At 41.6% G+C, this 19,508-nt stretch overlaps 2 protein-coding genes across 2 annotated transcripts in view; one reads left to right on the top strand and one right to left on the bottom strand.

Moving 5' to 3' along the window:
• Nucleotides 1-3,130, bottom strand: part of LOC118430686 (TRPM8 channel-associated factor 2-like) — a 4,628-nt gene extending 1,498 nt beyond the window's left edge. Inside the window, exons 1-2 of the mRNA XM_035841675.1 lie at nt 683-3,130; nt 219-464 (exon numbers count right to left, since the gene is read on the bottom strand). Coding sequence (XP_035697568.1) covers nt 219-464; nt 683-3,022 — 2,586 coding nt within the window. The 5' untranslated portion in view covers nt 3,023-3,130. The remainder of the gene's footprint in view (nt 1-218; nt 465-682) is intronic.
• A 7,863-nt stretch (nt 3,131-10,993) lies between these two features.
• LOC118430566 lies at nt 10,994-19,324 on the top strand. Its single transcript, XM_035841514.1, has 10 exons — nt 10,994-11,283; nt 11,459-11,596; nt 15,297-15,319; nt 15,867-15,898; nt 16,529-16,586; nt 17,393-17,492; nt 17,746-17,900; nt 18,128-18,198; nt 18,448-18,556; nt 19,057-19,324. Exons 1-10 carry the CDS (start codon nt 11,052-11,054, stop codon nt 19,255-19,257), a joined length of 1,119 nt encoding a protein of 372 aa, XP_035697407.1. The 5' UTR covers nt 10,994-11,051; the 3' UTR covers nt 19,258-19,324.
• The last annotated feature ends 184 nt before the right edge of the window (nt 19,325-19,508 follow it).

Here is a 19,508-nt window from a genome sequence, read left to right as displayed (position 1 = left end):
ATCATAAACTATTCTTTCTTGGTATGTCTAGCTGCTGGAAATCCCCATAATGATTGTAAAAGACCATTTTTAACCCATACTATGCACCCTTGCGTCGTGTAGATTAGCCTCATAGAACTGTAGTTTTGTAATGATAGATGTCATGGTTTGTACTCTGTACCTTGTACAATTGTTGCGCAATAAAGTTATTACTCTCTCTCAAAGCCTGAATCCCTTACCTCCCCGGTGCCCTCGAAAGTCCACCACTTCCTCTGCATGTTGTGTCCCAGCTCGTGGAACAGTCCCCAGTTGCCGGCCTTCCGTATCTTCTTCCCGTCCAGGATGAACTTGTCTCGCGCGGCGATGTCCATGTTCGTGACGATGGGGTACCCGGCGTGCATCCACCCCGCCTTGGGCTGGCGGTCAGGCACGATGCGCTGCCGATGTTCGCCGCTAGGGTTCGTACCGCGCAGCTCGTGGTGGGCCTGGAGAACAAGAAATGAATATAGCGTTGCTGAAAGAAATACAAGCAACAAAAAATGTAACCCATATATGCTTTAACACCTTATCCCTTTTCAATTCATAACATTTGCACTGATAGGCATGTGATGAAAGATGGCAAACCAGCTTAACTAACAGAAACCATGCATTAAGATATACACAGTGCAAAAAGTGCATTTTTCACCCGAATCACTCCACCCACCTTCACGACGTCGTCCCAAGCCCGCAGTCCCTCACTCGGGTCCTCCAGGTCCCGTACGGACGCGGCAGGCAGGGTGAAGATGATATGTTCCCCGGCCAGGTCCGCCCACAGTCCCGGGGCCTTCCTCCGCTCAGACCAGTTCTGGACGCTCCTTGGGTCCTCCAAATCGTAGAACGGCGCCTCCACGACATTTTCCATCGATGCTGTTAAATCTCCCGCCTCTTTCGGACTCTCGAAGTAGATGAGACCACCGTAAGGTGAGCTGATCTTCGTCTCAGCTTCCAGACGTTTCACCACGCTCAACTTCGGCCACCTCTTGAACTTCTTCTTCCCGCTCAAGTTGTCGGAGTGGGCGCCGACTCTCACCCGCCAGTCATCGAGGTGCTCTCCGGTAGTGGTGGCCTTGATCGTCAAGACCTTGCCAGCAGGGAGGTAGTATCCCGTAGAGTGGCGCTCTTTCCTGGCGGATTTGATGATGACGGAAGCGCATTGCAGCTGCGGCTCCTCTTCGAAGTCTCCTGGGAAGTCGTTGATGCCAGGTGCTTTCACTTCTTTTCCCATCTTGGCTTGTTTCTCCAAGAAGCCTGTGGTCAGTGAGACGACGGCGCGTCCTCTGCTGTCCTTGACCCTCTTCTTACCGCCCTTGGGGATGCAGTCCTTGTGTTTCTTGATGCATTTCTCGTAGCACTTCTCCATGGGTGCGTTCAGGCGCTTCTCGAAGCACTTGTCCGGGATGGAGTGCGCGTTTTCGGTAACGGTCTCGGCGTACTTCTCCACGGAGTCCGGATCCAAGTCGATGGCCTTCAGGGCCCGGCCGAGGTGCGAGATCTCAGCCTTCTCCTTGCTCTCAGCGGCACTGATTTCCTTCTTTGCTGCGCAGGTTTCTGCCGTGAAGGACAGGCCAACCTCGTTCAGGATCCCCTGCAGTACCATGTCGTCGATGGTCTTGCGGGGGCGCTTCTGCAACCACCCCCACGGGCATACACCACACAGCAACCCCCCTCCTTCTCTAACAAACTTCAAGACGTCCGGGATCAGCTTCTTCCCCTTATCTCCTCCACCTGCGACCAAAAGAACTCCAGATTTAGGGATTTCCGCGGCTTCTTTGATGTTGGAAGCATCGGTGACGTCATCTCCTTCCTTCATTCCCAGCCAGGTGCGAATGTTGCGATTCAGATCCTCGAACTTCTTGTTTTTCCCCTCGCGGAACTGTTTAATGTAGCCGTTATGACTGAAGGCTACGATCTTGCCAGATCCATACGTAGCTGCAGCCATGATGGCTCTACCGCGATCGTCTAGTAAGATGGGTTCCGCCTGGTCTCCGAACACCACGATGTTCCCAGGCACACCGACCTTCGGGACCGTCGTGACATCTTTCAGCAGCTCGTCTTTCCAACTTCCACTTGGAGACGTCGCCTTTGCCATGCTCTGGGACGAGCATGTTTCCGCGGGCTTCTCAGCGCGTTTTTTGGCGCAGCTCTCCGGAGTGGTGTTAGCAACGTCGGCGGCTTGCTTCTTCACAGAAACCGGCGCTTTCTCCACATCATCCTTGCACTTCGCTGCGCTGAATCCTTTCTGCACTTCACAGGTGTCTCCTGTAAACGACATGCCAGCCTCCTTCACAATCTGCTGCAGTGCCATGCCGTCGATAGTTGCATTGGGGCGCTTCTCCAACCATCCCCACGGGCACACACCACACAAGAATCCCCCTCCCCCTTGGACAAACTCCAAAATACCCGGCACAAATTTCTTGAGCCTGTCGCCTCCGCCTGCGATGACCAAAACACCTGATTTCGGGATGTCAGCAACATTTTTGAGACTGTCCCCGAAGGTGACGTCGCCTCCTTCCTTCATTCCCAGCCAGGTGCGAATGTTGCGATTTAGGTTCTCAAACTTCTTGTTTTTCCCCTCGCGGAACTGTTTAATGTAGCCGTTATGACTGAAGGCTACGATCTTGCCGGATCCATACGTGGCCGCCGCCATGATGGCCCTCCCCCGATCGTCTAGTAACATGGGTTCCGCCTGGTCTCCCAACACCTCAATGATCCCCGGTACACCAACCTTCGGGATCGTCTTCACGTCTTTAAGAAGCTCGTCCCTCCAACTGTCATTTGAAGACGTTGTCTTTGCCATGTTGTGAGACGTTTTGTGGAACTGATTTTCACGAATCTGGCTCAATGCTGCAAGACAGGACAATAGGACTGTAGCTTCGAATTCACGCTCTGGTTGTAGTGACGAGTTGAAATGTCTGCACAATACTGAGGCCTGTTTTGAGATACACGCAGCTATCAGAACGAAGGCTATATAAGCACAGACGAGGCGTGGTTGCTTAACAGTCATTAACTGGTCTATCTCGTCAGGTGATCTAATTTTGGCCTATGACGCAATGTTAAAAATCCCTCAGTACACACGCTACCGACGTGTAGTAGTTTGAATTTGTAAAATCCTTTCTTAGGCCTCTTTCTATAACGTTACACAAAAGTAATTCTATTCCTTCAGACCAGCTGGGATTCCTTGAAATGCAGGGTTTTTTTCTAGACGAAAACATATAAAGGTCACTACACAGATTAAAATCATTGACTGTGTAATATCGTTCTCGTGGTGTCACGTGCAAATGATGTCATGCAATTGTTGAGCACGTCACCTGTAGGAAAACTCCCCATGGATGCAGTGAAGCGTAAAATGTATTGATCCAGATTCGTTCGTACATGTGGGACGAGTCAAGAACAGATTTGACCTTTTGTACATGAATAGCTACACCAGCATCTGTCAATAGAGAGGATGTGCAGTTTTTGGCAAGCTGCCAGGTGGCGCTATTACAGTGCTGGTCAGAGCTAACTCCAAGTAGACGGCAGTGGTTGATGTTTTACATGTTTTGTGGCCTTGCCTGCGTTTTTTTCGTTTTTTTTTTTTCTAATGTCGCACGATTCACTGGAGGTATTTGCTAGGTAGATCTATGCGTGCCTTAAAAATGCAATGCTTAAGGAGAGAAAACTAAATGTTACAAAATTGGCATACGTAAACAACCATATTTTCACAACACATATATTCCACCAAGAAAGGCTTTTTAATGGTTCAAAGCATTGTTGTTTTTTATGTCTAATTCAGTGCAAGCGCTAGATATTGCGTCACCCCTCTAGCTATATGAGGATTTCGACTGCTCCTTCCGTGTCACTGAGCATGGGTTTATAAATCCCTGCGAACTACAGGCTGCTCTCTTTTAGTCACCCTTTGACATCTGAGAAAGACAGAAGTTGCCAAACCAGTATGGTGAGATGCAATCCAGGCATTGTGTAATTGGTTTCATGCAATTTAAGTATTGCATCGGTTCCATGTAATCTTGTGACTGATGGTCATACTTAAGCATCTCGTGACAGTGACGAACAGTACCATCTCGTGACTCTGTGTCACCCTTGCTGCCGCCCTTTGACATCTGAGCAAGACAGAAGTTGCCAAACCGGTATTGGTGAGAGATGTGTAAGGCATTGTGTTGCGTTCATGCAATCCGGGCATTGCGCTGGTTTCATGCAATCCAAGTATTGCATTGGTCCCATGCAATCTTGTGACTGGCGGTCTTACGTAATCATCTCGTGACAATGACGAAACACACCCTCTCGTGACTTTGTGTCACCACTGGCATCATCTATCCATTTCTTTGCTCAAGTACTACATAGTGCAACAGACTTGAATATTTAAACAAATTTGATTATTTAGATGCCCCACCTGTGACATTAAAATAAAAGAAATGCGTAGATATATGAAGGACCGATATTGAAATCCATGATTGTAACGTACGGGTACTAGTATCCTGTAAATGCAGAAATGTTCGCGGTGGTTTTATGTTCGCGGTTTTCGCGGTGACCACTTCACCGCGAAGTTAAATCCAACGCGAACATTTCTATATAATAGTATAAGACTGCAGTCCATGGCACGAGGTACGCGAACTTAAAGTCACCGCGAACACTCCATTTTCCCGCTACCGCGAGAGTAAATCCCCGCGAACTTAAATGCATTTTAATGTTACAGTATTAGGATTTCGAAGCCCCTTCCGTGTCACTAGGCATGGGTCTTTAAATCCGAGCAAACTACAGGCTGCTCTCTTTTAGTCGCCCTTTGACATTTGAGCAAGACAGAAGTTGTCAAACCAGTATGGTGAGATGCAATCCAGGCATTGCATTCGTTTCATGCAATTCAAGTATTGCATCGGTTCCATGCAATCTTGTGACTGATGGTCATACTTAATCATCTCGTGACAGTGACGAACAGTACCATCTCGTGACTCTGTTGTCACCCTTGCTGTCGCCCTTTGACATCTGAGCAAGACAGAAGTTGCCAAACCGGTAGGGTGAGAGATTTGCAAGGCATTGTGTTGCGTTCATGCAATCCAGACATTGCGTAGGTTTGATGCAATTCAAGTATTGCATCGGTTCCATGCAATCTTGTGACTGGCGGTCTGACGTAGTCATCTCGTGACATTGTAGAACAGTAACCCCCCCCCCCCCCCCGCCCCTCGTGACTCTGTGTCACCACTGGCATCATCCATTCTCATTTCTTTACTCAAGTACAGACATGATGCAATAAACAAATTTGAAATAATCATTTAGATGCCACAACTCTTATATCATAATGCAACAAAAAAAAATAGTAAGATACAGTATAAGTAGGATTTTTTGTTATTAGTATCGATATTGAAATCCACGATTATCCCTACCTAGTTGTAACACATAGTATCAACGCTGGGTCACATTTATCCGCCGGTAACCCCAATTCGGTTTGTTTAAAAGCACGATATTTTGGGATATCAATTTGACGGATGATAGTTTCAAACTGCAAGTATTTTAAAGATATTACATTACTTGAAACTACCGTCCGTCGACTTGATATTCTTGCTTTTTTCAGACAAGGGGTAAAAGTTACCCTGCGAATAAAAGTGAAATAGCGTTACGGATATAACCGATGTAACGTCAACGTTTATTACCTCCGTAAATGGAGATTAATATTGTAGTAACTGCTGTGTGTATTTCTGGTGGAGATGTCTGTCTGCAAGATAGATATGGATTGTTTTGGTATTTGGTATGTCGGTAGGTCTTTATAAGGCCTTGAATTAATTGAATCAGAAGCCTCTTAGCGAAGTGTAATAGTAATGCAGCGGAACTCTATCTTGTGTTCGAGACTTACTAAGGCCAGAGAGAGAGAGAGAGAGAGAGAGAGAGAGAGAGAGGTACATACATATATAGGGGATAAACAACCTGGGTAATATTGTGGAGAAAAGAATGTTTCTATTGGGCATGGTCAGAGTCTTATTTAAAAAATGTTATCTGGCCATTTTGAGATCAAAACATCGGGGCACCATTAAAATTTGTTCATTTGGTTGCCACTCTTCTGTATTGATTTTGTTTCACAAACATTCCCATATCACATGGACGACAAACATTTGGGCACTCGTTGGACAGAACTGTTTAAACATCCATCTTGGTTTTCCCACGGGAGGGGCTAAGATTCGGACTAAGTGGTTGGTCAGATTTATCACGTGATAGGCAAAAGAGACAGCTAGAGGTTGATGGAGTGAGATGGAGTGGGAAGGGAAGAATCATCCATTCCAATCGAATTTTAGGGGATAGAAAAAAAGGAACTTCTATTCCACATAAGTTCAAGGGTATGGAAAGACGGAATTCGAACATCTATTTTATGCCAGGTTACATTGAGGGCACATTGAATCAATTTTCCCCAAAAGTGAAATGTAGAATACAAACTACGCATCTCATCTCAATTTTAGTTTATTTAGTTATTTTATAAACGTAGAGGAATGCTAAGTGTTGCTCAGGTAGAACTTTTTCATTTTACCTCTTCAGTTTAGTTTGCTTGCTAGAGGTAACGAACACCGGGCAATTTACAACAAGTTGAGCACCATTAAAATACATTCTAATTGTTAATATCAAAGCACAAAAGGACGTAACAAGAATATCACTACTCCCTTGGGTATGTACCTCAGGTGTGTGAATCGTATCTTACGTTGCTCAAAATTTCAAACTATCATTTGCGTTTTCATACACACCTCATGAACACTCAATGTTAACGCAATGTTAATCACCCCTATGCAAAAATGATAATTATAACCGGGGTCATGTACACTTCTTATCACCAACCACACAGTTTTGGTCAGCAAAACTTCAATACGACAATATTAGCCATACGTAACTAATTTCAACCCTCTTGATGTTAATTAACATTATTTTACAAATTTGAGAATGTCACAGAAATTTTTCTATCCTGGTGTAACTTACATTTTACACTTTGTGACAGTGAAGAACTTGAGCGAACACTGGGTAACGTTGTTTTCTCCCTTCTTAATCTGAAATCTGATCGTACAAGGCTGATCGGCGTCTTCCCATGATACCACAGTGAGCACATCGCCAGCTCTAGCTTCACCTTGGAAGAGCACCTTAACATTTTCTGTCTTATATTGATCCAAGTAAAAAACATAGTAAGATATAAAAACATAGTAAGATATAAGTAGGACTTTTTGTTATTAGTATCAATATTGAAATCCACGATTATCCCTACCTGGTTTTAATATATGGTTTTAACGCTGGATGACCTTTAATCGCCGGTAACCTATATTCGGTTTGTTTAAAAGCACGATATTTTGGGATATCAATTTGACGGATGATAGTTTCAAACTGCAAATATTTTAAAGATATTGCATTACTTAAACCACCGTCCGTCGACTTGATATTCTTGCCATTTTCCGACAACGGATAAAAAAGTTACCCTGCGAATAAAAATGAACTAACGTTACGGATATAACCGATGTAACGTCAACGTTTATTACCTCCGTAAATGGAGATTGATATTGTAGTGACTGCTGTGTGTGTTTCTGGTGGAGATGTCTGTCCGCAAAATACCTATAGAGGCCGTCTGAATGGACTGTTTGGGTATTTGATATGTCGGTAGGTCTTTATGTCCTTTATAAGGCCTTGCATTGGTTGGATTAGAAGCCTCCTAGCGAAGTGTGATGGTACTGCAGCGGAACTCTATCTTGTGTTCGAGACTTACTAAGGCCATGTTTTTTTTAGACCGTTCATAGGAATTGAACATTATTGAGAGAGGGAGAGAGAGGGGGGAAGAGAGAGAGGTACATACATATATAGGGGATAAACAACCTGGGTAATATTGTGGAGAAAAGAATTATAATGTTTCTATTGGGCATGATCAGAGTCTTTATTTAAAAAAATGTTATCTGGCCAATTTGAGATCAAAACATCGGGGCACCATTAAAATTTGTTCATTTGGTTGCCACTCTTCTGTATTGATTTTGTTTCGCAAACATTCCCATATCACATGGACGACAAACATTTGGGCAACAAAACTTCAATACGACACTATTAGCCATACGTAACTAATTTCAACCCTCTTGATATTAAATATCATTATTTTACAAATTCAAGAATGTCACAGAAATGTTTCTATCCTGGTGTAACTTACATTTTGCTAGTGACAGTGAAGAACTTGAGCGAACACTGGGTAACATTGTTTTCTCCCTTCTTAATCTGAAATCTGATCGTACAAGGCTGATCGGCGTCTTCCCATGATACCACAGTGAGCACATCGCCAGCTCTAGCTTCACCTTGGAAGAGCACCTTAACATTTTCTGTCTTATATTGAGACAAATATTCGCTAAGGGAAGGATACGCGTTTTTTACTTTCCCGAATGAGACGCAATCGAGACAGTATCGTACAAATTGGAAGTGACCCACGTGTCCGAACAAGTCTGCATCACTAGGGGCAACCCTTACAGAGTAGACGAATGAATCTTTCGGCTCAGCCACCGTGGGAGTGAATACAGCTGTGCGAGGAGCTGAATAGTATTCAGGATACCTCTTTGCAAGCCAAGCTGCCCAGGGCTCAGGACAACGTGACTTAGAAGATACACAGACGTACTGCATACAACCTTCTGCTAGAGCATCTTTACCGGGGGCCTTATCATATACCCGTTGCTTTATGACAAGAGATGTCTTACCTATGTTTGAGATTCTAGAACTATAAGCTAAGTTACAGCCAGGGTACAGTTGTGTGTAGAAGGAATGCGAAAACTTAAAGGCTATGCAGCGGAAGAAGAACATGTCTGCAAACGGTGGTCCGTCCTTCGGGGCTGAGAACCAATGGGTATGCGTCTCCATCCACTTCGGGGCAACGTGGTCGAGGAATTTCCAGACTGGAACAGAGAGTCCTAGGATAAAAAAAGAAGATAACTGTTGTTTCATCATAAGCCACATTGACTTTATGTGACGGATGACATCATCCGGAGACGCAAAAAATGATACGTTTTTTTTTTAAACTTGAACATCAGAAAATTTGAACATCATCCGATTCTCTGCGATGGCTGATTTTGATTACAATTTGTCTGCGATTCACTACGATCATCGTGCGATGTGCGGAATGTGCCATTGCAAGGACGTTGTACGATTTTTGTCACCAGGGCTTAAGGGAGAGAAAAAAACGTGGACAATTGAGCTGCGACCTGAGGTGTTCGGGTCAACTTGGGCTGCCGTCAAATCGCAGAATAAATGATGGTTGGTCCAATATGTTAATTCAAGAAAAGAACGACAAATTCGCATAATTTTAGGCATGAAGGTAGCTTAGGCAGGGATGGACACAATTCGATACATATCATGCAAATTAGGTCTCTATCTATCTATCTATGACTCATATCATATCTAATCAGGAAATTCTATGATTCCACTGTTTTCCGTAACTGGACTTCAATAAATGTAACACATTTGATTCATGGTAGATAAAACATAAACAAATACCAAACATGTAAATGAGGTACAGATTTGCTTAAAATCGATACAAAAGTGACAAAACTGTTCAATGACAATTAATGTCCTTTTTTTAAGGGTGAACACCGCCATGCATAAATTCTGCAAATGTTAAGCTATTTGCATAAAATACATTTCTGGAGGTATGAGTCAAGACTTTTTTTTTTCAAAATTATAGATCACATGATTGCTCTGAATATAGAAATTGTATAGAAATAGACTGATAAGCAATAAAAAAAAGTGATTTCTCAACGGTACGAAAATACCGGTACCATTTGGGTCCGGCTTGGTATTTTACTTATGTTTATAATCGCGTTGTAATGATATGTGTAGAAGTCTACCTGTAGCTGTAGGGTCAAAATCCCATGGCTGCGGACTGTAGATTGCGGAGATACTTCGGTCTTCAGTGTTAAAGGACGTCTTCACCGCTGGAGTGAGGCGAACCCGTGACGTCATCTTCTTGTCTACCGCAAACTCACGTTTGAGAATCCATTCACAACGGAGCAACCTTAAATCAGATGCAACGTAGACAAATCAAGTAAAGATATGTCCTAATACATTTATATGCAACACACGTATACGTTGAGTGACTAGTACTATACTACACTACTCATACTTTTGCGATAGTAAGTTTAGAGAAGCCTCCTTCGATGACTTTCTAGAGGAGTTTTTGGCGATTTATTTTTTTGGCGGTGGGTTGGTTTCCGAACTTTTAGCATAGGTCAGGATGTCAAAATGATTCCGGGGGAGCTCCCTACAGGATGCATACTTAAGGGTGCCCAAACCCTGATCTATGAGAGGGACAAGTGGTTGCAAAAACATTATCAAAAAATAATACTGATCTACTGCGAAAAGGACATTGACTACCAATATTATTGAAAAGTCGGCGAATTCGCGTATTTTAGGCCCCAGGTTACTTTCGGGTATTCCTCTGCGTTAAATTCGAAATGGACCCACTCCTATTCAATACCACGCGCCGTGCCCGTGATGATAAAAAATCAATGTACTCAATTTTCTTTAATTTGCTCAATTGTACGCATTTCTTCGCTTTCTAACAAAACAGGTAACTTTTGCGAAACTTTGCGCATTCAATTATTATTTTTTACATGAAAATGCGTTTCGGCATGCGGCCCACCGTCAATGCATATTATTGAAATGAAGAAAGGTCCAAGGAACCAGCTGATTCATACAGGAAGTCTTTTTTTAAATGATATGTAGTGGTGTGTGCCTAGTGGTAAGTCTAAGATAACACATTAAGCAATTTTCCGAATAACGTCAAAATATAAAGTTGACCACTATTCAGGTCTTCCGTCGAAAAAAAAAGTAAACTCAATAGGAACTTTTGTTAATGCTGATTAAAAATATCATTTGATGGCCCTTAGTTATACAGTCGTTAATTGCGCGTTAACAAGTTGTTACCGAATGTGTTATTTGAAGTAAACCAAGTATGACCTTCAATGGCCCTTTAATCTACCTTCCATTTCCGGGTCATAGGTCATATCATCCGATATTTTCGCCCTGCATGTACCCTTGCATACTTTGGTCGCATGGCTAATAGACAGGCAGTTAAAATGCAGTATTTGTTGCTGTATACATGTTCTGTGTTGTTAGTTCTATCTCTAAGCCAGCCGTCAGTTTCAGACGACCCTCCTTGCGGACTGCCCTTGCCCAAAACTTCCGTGGTGTACAAACTCCGGGAGGGGGAGGGGGGCATCACTGTGGACGGTAGGTTAGATGAAAGGGCATGGACCGATTTGCAGTGGATGGACAAGTTTGTAGGTAAGGTCACCTGTTCACTTTAAAAAGTCGTAATACTACAGTTGTTGTTGTCCTCGTTTAACGTCTATTATTTCGTATACTTAGTAATGACCTGCTTTGGAGAAAATTCTTCCATATTTCAGCTTATTTGTTTCTTGTTTAATCATATGTTGAATTCATGTACCAAATTTTCAAGACATTCAAGGAGAAGACTATCCCAAACCTCGCTATGAAACGTACACTAAGCTGCGCTGGGACGACACATATCTGTACGTGGCCGGATATCTGCAGGAGCCAGACGTGTTTGCCAACCAGACGAAGCACGACTCAGTAGGTGTGTGGTACATAACTTTATTGTATGCCCCAAGTCCAACACAGGGTTGTAGCCATGGCCAGCCAGAAATTATTTCTGTATGTCCCCTCGATTTTTAATGGAAATCCTATCGAGCACTGAAGGCCCGAGACGCTGAAAACTTCTGCTGATTGTTTTTAGATCTTTGCAAAATTTCAATTTTTTTTTCATATTGTTACAAATCGATCTTTGTCCGTCACAGAGGATGGAATGGGCAAAATTTTTTTTCGTCCAGCTGCAAAATTCCGTCAAAGGACGGGCTCTACATGTAGCTACAACCCTGGTCCAACATACTGTAAATGCATTTAAGTTCGCGGGGATTTAATTTCGCGGTAGCGGGAAAAATGACTTTTCGCGGTCGATTTAAGTTCGCGGTGACACCATATATATATAGACATATAATAGAAAAATGTTCGCGTTGGTTTTAAGTTCGCGGTAAAGTGGTCACCGCGAAAACCGCAAGCATTAATCCACCGCGAACATTTCTGCATTTACAGTATCTTGTGCAAATTCTATTGACACTAATTTCTGTTTAAAGAAAAGAGATATAAGACGACAGCAATGCAAGAACATTTCATTATTTTTCATCATACACTAGTAAGAAACAGTTTGTATAACGTTATATGTTATGGGTTATATTATGTTACATATTACTGATAAAAATCAAGGAGCCAATATCTTGTGGGGAACCAAACGACCACAGTATCTTAATTAGTTATCATCATCATTAGTTATAAAATCCATCTATCTTACAGTTAAAGTTCTTCCTCTTTGGAAATTTATTTGTAGTCCTGGCCAAAAATACTCCAACACCAAGTCAAACATTGGCATCACACCAAGTCAAACATTGGGATCAATGTGAACTTTAAACTTACATATCTCATACTATCAATGCAACACAACCAGCTTGTATATAATTTGCGAAAGTAACTAGATCGTACATGTACTAGGTAAGGCATTCACAGTTCATTTGATGTTCTTTGTGCATATTTGAAATCTAAAGCTTTGAAAAATTTTCAAAGGTTTGGAAGACAGAAACTGAAACATCAAACATGTCAGTCACCACCAGCTGTCCCTGTGTTGCCATGGCAACAGCCCACGGCTCTTTCATGTCCGTAGCGATGTGCTTGAGGAATTTGCCTGCCTTGTCAAAGAGTTCCACGCGACCGTTTTCGCTGTCTGCCACGACGACATTACTCGAGATGTCCGTACAGATGCCGTGGGGGTTCTTCAGCTGACCTTCACCACTTCCCTCACCTCCAAACTGGAACAGGAACTGTCCATCCTCATTGTACGAGTAGACACAGTTATTTTCATAATCCGTCACAAGAGTGTTCCCTTTCCTATCTACAGTCATGGTCTGTGGGTACTTCATCCCCTGCTGCTGGCATAGAGCTTTCACAAGTGTCCCTTCAGGCCTGAACACCTGCACTTCTGTACAAGTGTTGTTCCAGTCTCCTGTGGTTTGTGTGATGAGGATGTGGTTCCTCCTGGTGTCCACGGTGACTCCCCTATCCCACACTGTGTACTGTAGATCAATTTTTGTCAGCACCTTGCCGTGCTTGTCGTACTGCACAGCAAAATTCGCGGACTCCGTGTTCCCCACCACCCACAGGTTCCCCTCCCCGTCCATCGCCACATCGTTTGGGCACATCTCCTCTCTACAAGACACCACCGTTGGAAACTGACGGACATATTTTCCCTTCAGGGTGAAGACTTGAATTCTCTGGTTCCCACTATCAGCTACAAAGATCTCCCCTTCCTCGGACACTGTAACTCCAACAGGGTATAGAAACTGACCTGGTCCTGTTCCCTCTTCGCCAAATGTCGTCCTTCGACTTTGGTTGCCATGGTGAAGGCTACCATATTTGGCAACTGATGAAACCCGTGCAGAGGCGAGACGTGATTTACTTGATGTAGACATAGTTATTCACGTTCATAGTTATTCATTTTTGTCAGACTTATGTCTAGAGGATTGTTTGCTGGATTTTCCTGGGGATTCCTGCTGGTTGCCCAGTACGATGGTTGTCTTTATGACACGAGGAGATTTCAGATTTCCTGAGAACAATACATGGAATTGCTTTCAGTCACCAATCGACTCGTCACAGGCAGATTACATTTGTACTAGTTGCTGCTGAGGTATACAGTATTTAAGCCAAGAAAAAACATGGATTCCTGTGCTCCTTGTGCATGTACAGCTCTCTTTCCCTGGGTTTTTGGTCTACTGAACTGTGTAGTGTGATGCTATGGTAGGCTCACCTGTGACTGACCTGAAGCTACACACAATAGACACTCATTTTTTGCTGTCACACCCTGGAGTTTAGGGTTACATAGTGAGGGTTATCTACATGACATTTGTATAGGTGAATCAGAGGTTTCCATCATGACACAGTGCTATTTTGCACAGAGCACCTTGGAAAAATGCTTGTAGACTCTTAAACTTACGTAGCTGATATTTGGTGAAAAACTTCTCTATGGTATTCAATGATGATAATGACCCCCAGTGGGGGTCTTCATGCCTCCTTGAGAATCGAGAAATCTCAAAAATTGTTCCAAAAATCTTGAGATTCTGTGGTAAATCTTGAGATGTTTTCAGGCAATTTTGAGATTTTTTAATGAGAATCTTGAGATCTTTTTATTAAGTCTCAAGATTCTTTATAAAGATCTCAAGATTTCTCCAGAAGGTCAGACAGTGTAGTGGGTATAAAAATGTTCCAAAGCCATGACTCACTCTCATAGAGACAAAAGGCTCCAGCTAGGCGGTACATGTACATTAAACAGACTGTGGCAAGAATCAGGAAGATTACATGTGCACATTCAATCACACACCTACAAGTATATCATTATCAGACTAATTAGCTGCTTCACACATCTTTGATATAATTAAAAAGATAGAAAAAGCATAAACATAAATAAAACCTACTTCAATCTTCCTGTCTGTGAGCTATGCCATGATCACAAAACTGTGCCAAGGACAAACCTTGCCGAGAACAAAACTGTGCCAAGGACTAACCTTGCCAAGGACGAACGTTGCGAGTTTTCAGCAGGGTTGACACCAACAAAAGACCCCAAATCACAATGGTCATTTTATAAACCTAAGTTGTTTAGATCCGGACTCAGTATAGGACAGGTCACTGATTCAATGTGACTACAGGGTAAATACAATCCGACTGTGGTGTCCTTACCTTTTTATGATCGTCAGTGAGTGATAAGTAGTCTGATGAGCTGATCAATTTTTTTAACAGAATAATCGCAATTTTTATGTATTTTTCACATTCTAATGACCTTCAATACACGCAGTGTAACTCCCAAAGGTGCCAGGTCCTCCACTTTTCACAATTATACAAAGTGTCCTCCTTAAGAGTGATCGGCAAACAAGTAAGCAAGAAAAAAACATTAGCCATCACCATGCCTTCTCAAGGGGGTATGGATCGTAGTATTTGGCACATTAAGCCAGGACTCCTGGAGAGTCAGTCAGCAGGAAAGGTAACATTTCCACTCCTGGCCAATCAAACCCTTGGAACTGGCCCATTAGAAATGTGGTCAAGATACTCCTATCATATTGCACGGATGAGAGCAACTTAGACAATCTGTACTTACTGAAGTGTTGGAAATGATTTTTACTGTAACATTTGTGAGAATGTGCTTTTGATGAATCTTCTGTATTTCTTTATTTTCACAGTATTCGAGGACAACGATTTTGAGGCAAGTCTTGTTTTTAGATGCTGCAAACCTATGTGTCGGTAATATCAGTTACAGTTACCAAACAGATACAGTTTTTAGACAAGTTGCACCCATTAATAAGTATTGGTGATGATACTTCTAATCATATTATGCATATACTAGCCTCAGTTCAGTATAGTTGTTATAGGGCATTTATATCTATTAGATGCAGAGCTCAAAATTGGTAATTGCATCGACAATTGAAATCAAACATTACCAAATAAACTGTTATTTTTTTCATTTTATGCGTACACAAAAGTGTAGGCTCATATTGTAACCTAAAATCGCGCCCATAGCGGCGGCCCTACATTGGCGCCACCCTAGGAGGTCACTAAACCCCAGCCAGCGAGAGATTGTATAAACACAGGCTTAGCTCATAATGCATTTTTAAAAAAAATTAGAAAATTACCAAAAAAAGTGAATACATTTTGACGTGCTGTGAGTTCCACTGGAGGTTAAATGCATTGATAACACACCTTAGCTATCTCACAATGTGACATGTTATGAGACTTCTTCTTTTGCTTTGAAGGTATTCACAGATCCAGATGGCAGCACCCACCAGTAAGTTACATTCAAGATAAAATCTTTTAATTATGGTGTCAGTATACTCCAGTTTTCAAAAGATACTTTCCTCAGTGCAATGTTTAACTTTCTTCCAACACAATCATGGATCAAATTTTCATCGACCACTGTTGCCTTCTTCAGAATCAATGATGACCAATCACTTTTAGAAATTGTAAAATCGTGAGACTTACGGACATCTTGTGGATATTTGACGTCAGCAGTTTGTCAAACTTGCCAGGAAGATTATACTAAATAAATAAATGCCTACTGTCTCTATTTAGTGATGGCTGGAGTGCACTGAAGAAGATAACAGTTACCAGGTTATTGAAAATTTGATCCATGCATACAATGTACCTTGGGGTTTGTGTTTCAAGTTTAGCGTTGTACAGTACTATGTTTACTACCAACAGAGCTTCCATTTTTGCACCTTGTAGTAACAAAGCTAACATCCATGCACTTAGCACATTAGATGAAAGTTGAATTTAAGAGATCAACTAAATGCGCATCAGTAATTCCAGAGTTATGCACATTTCAAATATCCATATTTGTTCACTAATTTCTGTTGAGTGAGAATACAAAGGTTGAACATTAATGTATTAAAGAAACCAAATCATATCTGATTTTCAGTTACAAAGAATTTGAAATCAATGCAATCAACACAACATGGGACCTGGAGCTAAGTAAGGTAGGTTGTAGTATGGAAATGCAACTTGATTATCACTGATTTTGATTAGAACACACCTTTAGGATTTTGAGTGCAATAATGATACATTATAAACATAGTTCCAAACTTTTTGATTTTGTAGACATCCCCTCAGTTGTGTCATGAATTGAGTATGGAAAAAAAAAGGAAACAATATTCATCTGCTTGCAGAAGTACATTATGAACAAACAAGCAGCATTCAAATACAATTCAATTCAATGACATCCATCACTCTTCTTCAGCGTCACCAGAAAGGTGAGATAAAGCGAAGAAGAATGATGGATGTCACTCAAAATGTCCAGAAGTAGATCTTCGTTCTTTATCCAGTTGTAGAGATTGAATTTTATTTGATTATTGTTTACCTGGACGTCCAAACTTTATAAACAAAACATACAGCATGTATATTTATATGTCAAATGACTCTTTTTAGAAAACAGCAAAAAGTAGTTACTCAAGCAACTGGATATGGTTTTGAAACGGTCAGACGTTTCGGATAGAATCCACTATCCTTCGTCAGTGACACTGAAGAGATCTGGAAGAAACAGGTCTTTTATACTCTAACTAATGAAGACAATTTCAGATGTCCAATAGGAAAGGTTGTGTACTACGATAATTCAGACTGAAGACAAAACCATATCCAGTTGCTTGAGTAACTACTTTTTGGTGTATCTTATTACCTGGATGTCTAACCTACATCGACGTATCTTTTTAGAAAAATGTTCTTGAGCAAGATCGTACAGTTAATGGTAATATAATGAAGATTTACCTGCATTGATTTTTCTACACAGCCCTACCTGAATGGAGGAAACGCCAACAGTAGTTGGGAGATGCCAACAATGAAGTCAGCAACATATGTGGAGGGACCTATCAACAACCCACTAGTACCAAGTATGTTTAATATATTACCTTTATTTGCCAAGATGGTTATGTTTTTGGTAAATGTTTGTGTGTGTACAAGTATGCATGTAGAAGACCAGTAATCTCCAAGCAGATCTTGCTGTGGCAAATGGAAAGAGTTTAGCCGTCCAGAGGGACACTTTTATAACCAATGGGCACGGGGCCTGGCTGACTGCCGTCGTCCGGCGGCCGGTCAGGGGCCCTTTTTTTTTTTTTTTTTTTTTTTGTGTTTTTTTTTCTTTAGATAAGTTTTGGACCGTTGAGTTGGCACTTCCTTTTAAGGACATGGTTCATGACTGCACCGTGGCAACGGCCCCGCCCAAACATGGCGACCAATGGAGGATCAACTTCAGCAGGGTTGAGTGGCATGTAAAAAATGTGGACGGCCATTACGAAAAGGTAGGAAGACAATGTTGTATTCAAGTCAATACCAAAACCGTTTTTACTTGCAGTTGATGGTGTTTTTAGAAATAACCATATTCTAGAATATGTTTCTTTATTCTGTCCCTTTTATCTTTTCTAATGTATGTATGCCTCTAACAAACATGTCATGTGGTTTAATCAGGTATTAAATATCTTTTATGTAGCTTTCATTTATTCTCACCTGGTAGATTTCATTTTTGCAGGTACCTGGTTTACCTGAAGACAACTGGGTGTGGTCTCCACAACACTCTATCAACATGCACCTGCCTGAAAGGTGGGACAAGTTCTGCAGAAGGATTTTCAGGCCAAACCAATTTAATTTGTGGGGTCTTGGACTCTTGATGTAAATTCAATCAAATTTGTGTGGTACACATCCCTACGTAATTATAAGGTACACAGACGTTGCTAGCCTGCATATGAAGAATTATTATTCTATTAACTTAGTAAACTTATAGTATTATTACGTGACTGATGAACCTCTTAAAAAATGATTATGATTAATAGTATGTATTTTTCCTGTTAGATGGGGTATAATCCAGTTCAGCACAGACCCAGTCAACTCTGGCACGTTCCAACCCAGTCCCAACTGGCCTGTCTACTCCAACCTTGTGGAGCTGTACAATGCTGAAAAGGTTGGGTTCAATAATGTTTTCTTCCTTCTTCATTTTGTCTGTATGTTTGTTGGCTGTCTCCAGGACAACTCCTTCTAGAAATTTCCTTCTTGGGACCAAAAACTCACTCCATCCATAAAAAAATCAGAACTTCAGGACCTTTAATATCTGGAAATGACAGATTTAACGAATCAAATTCACAACATGGGCTCCCAAATAATGTGTGGGACAGAAAAAAAGTTAAAGCTGGAGGCAGCCATAATATATTATGTAATAATAAGCATGTTTGTTGTGTAAATCGGACTGAAATGACCAATAAAAATGAGTTGAAACAAATTTGCTCTGTACATATTTTAGAATCATATCAATCATGCACCATAACTTTCTCATCTGTACATGTAGTTCATCTGGAAACTATATGTTGTTCCTTTAGTGACTTACTTAAATAATAATACCTTTTAAGTAGCTTGAATGGTCAGGAATTTCTTTTGCTGATACAGTGTCATCTTCCCTTCAAACAGAAATTCTTTGCGATCAACGGCTACTTCACCTCCAACCTGACCCAACTGGAGCTCCCAGACTACGTCAGGAAAGGGAAATGTGCAAGCGTTCCTCACGTTAACGTCATCAAGCTGTACAACTTCAACGCAACAGTGAAACCATTCAACTCATCTCTACCTAAAGGGAACATAAGGGATGATAGACTTATTTGGTTCACTTGACGAGAAAAGGACATTATCATAAGTTTATGATATTTTAGAAAAGTTATTTATTGAGATGGGAATGTTTGGTAGCAAAAATGTACAGTCAGTCATAGTCATACAGTGTACAGTAAATAGATTATAAGATGAAATCGTTGAAGCAATATTGTGATGTTAGACCCTATGTGGTCATAATGAAATAAAATCTTGTGTGCTTTCTTGAAAAGAAAGGGAATATTTGCTGAAAAGCCTTGAGACATTAGCTAGAGGCA

Source organism: Branchiostoma floridae, chromosome 14 (genome assembly GCF_000003815.2).
Source record: "Branchiostoma floridae strain S238N-H82 chromosome 14, Bfl_VNyyK, whole genome shotgun sequence".
NCBI lineage: Eukaryota > Metazoa > Chordata > Leptocardii > Amphioxiformes > Branchiostomatidae > Branchiostoma > Branchiostoma floridae.
The sequence above is the reverse complement of the archived record's forward strand: the minus strand, read 5'-3'. Positions and strand labels throughout refer to the sequence as shown.

Bases quoted from the DNA above. Each gene is read 5' to 3' on its own strand.
- LOC118430566 (XM_035841514.1), top strand. From the start codon at position 11,052: ATGGCTAATAGACAGGCAGTTAAAATGCAGTATTTGTTGCTGTATACA. The intron at 15,899-16,528 runs GTAAGTTACATT...TCTGATTTTCAG, and splicing joins CCAGATGGCAGCACCCACCA to TTACAAAGAATTTGAAATCA. The intron at 18,557-19,056 runs GTTGGGTTCAAT...CCCTTCAAACAG, and splicing joins AGCTGTACAATGCTGAAAAG to AAATTCTTTGCGATCAACGG.